This window comes from Anarrhichthys ocellatus, unplaced genomic scaffold, assembly GCF_004355925.1.
Source record: "Anarrhichthys ocellatus isolate YVR2014 unplaced genomic scaffold, GSC_Weel_1.0 scaffold338, whole genome shotgun sequence".
Classification (NCBI taxonomy): Eukaryota; Metazoa; Chordata; class Actinopteri; order Perciformes; family Anarhichadidae; genus Anarrhichthys; species Anarrhichthys ocellatus.
The window spans coordinates 12,867-14,105 of record NW_022280332.1 but is presented as its reverse complement, the minus strand read 5'-3'; the positions used below and the strand labels follow the sequence as shown (position 1 = coordinate 14,105).

Below are 1,239 nucleotides of genomic sequence, written 5' to 3'. Positions count from 1 at the left end.
CACCTTTAGGAGGATGTGTTTCTATTGATCACCTTTAGGAGGATGTGTTTCTATTGATCACCTTTAGGAGGATGTGATTCTATTGGTCACATTTAGTAGGATGTGATTCTATTGATCACCTTTAGGGGGATGTGATTCTATTGGTCACCTTTAGGAGGATGTGACTCTATTGGTCACCTTTAGGAGGATGTGATTCTATTGATCACCTTTAGGAGGATGTGATTGGCTGGTACAGACAGCGGAGGAACTCGGACCAACAGATGACGTTCAGAGAGAAGATCGTCCACGAGAAGCTGAAGACATGTCTGTCCAACCCTCATGTGATCTTTGTGCTGCTGACGCCCAGCAGGTCGACTCCGACAGGCTCCACCCACAAGATGGAGTACGCCGCCTTCATCTCACGCAGCAGGTAAAAAAAACATTTTAAACAGAATATCTTTAGTTTTAGTCTGAAGACGTCACTTAAGGAGGCATTCTCCACGATTTTATAGACAAAATAATCAATCAATAAACAACAAGAAACATAAAATAAGAAGAAACATGAATCATGAGGATCCTGTTTCCTTTATTTAAATGTTTAATACGTAGCTGTTCCTTATTAAGATGTCTAAAAAGACTGATATATTTGATAGTATTACAACAATGTTCCAACATGATGTTTGTGATGTTGATATATTTATATATATATTTATATATTTCTTGAAGGCAGTTTGTGAACGTTCCCGTGCTGGTCAACAACCTGGGTCTACTGGAGCAGCTGGCGTACTGGAAGGAGTCGACGTCGTGCTCCGCGGCCGGTTACAACCTTACCATGAACACACACGGGTACCATCACCATGAACACACACTCTGATAGAAACAACGTGGACAAAGAACAAGTATTTTATTGCTCAGAGCGTTAAAGCAACACGTTGTAGCTGTTTCCTGTTTTTTCTTTTTATATTGGAAAGAAAGACCGGTTTGATATTCAGCCAAACGTCAGACTGCAGTTCTGAACGTCACCACGAGAGGACTCACTGGACTCAGCAGCAGAGTATCCTGTAACTTCAGATGTTTTTCTTCTTCTGTTGCTGCAGCTCTAAGTTCTTCTCCTCCAACGGGCTGCTGAGGGAAGTGAACGACGTGAACTCCATGAACGACTCTCTGCAGACGGAGCTGCAGGTGTGTCTCACTCTCATCTTCTGTGTTTACAACATCTCACACTCATCTTCTGTGTTTTCGACATCTCACACTCATCTT

General features: G+C 42.3%; 1 protein-coding gene across 1 annotated transcript in view; it reads left to right on the top strand.

Moving 5' to 3' along the window:
• The first annotated feature begins 6 nt into the window (after positions 1-6).
• The window catches only part of abraxas1 (abraxas 1, BRCA1 A complex subunit), a 2,616-nt gene continuing 1,383 nt past the window's right edge, over positions 7-1,239 (top strand). Inside the window, exons 1-3 of the mRNA XM_031879650.1 lie at positions 7-409; positions 706-825; positions 1,077-1,161. Coding sequence (XP_031735510.1) covers positions 261-409; positions 706-825; positions 1,077-1,161 — 354 coding nt within the window. The 5' untranslated portion in view covers positions 7-260. The remainder of the gene's footprint in view (positions 410-705; positions 826-1,076; positions 1,162-1,239) is intronic.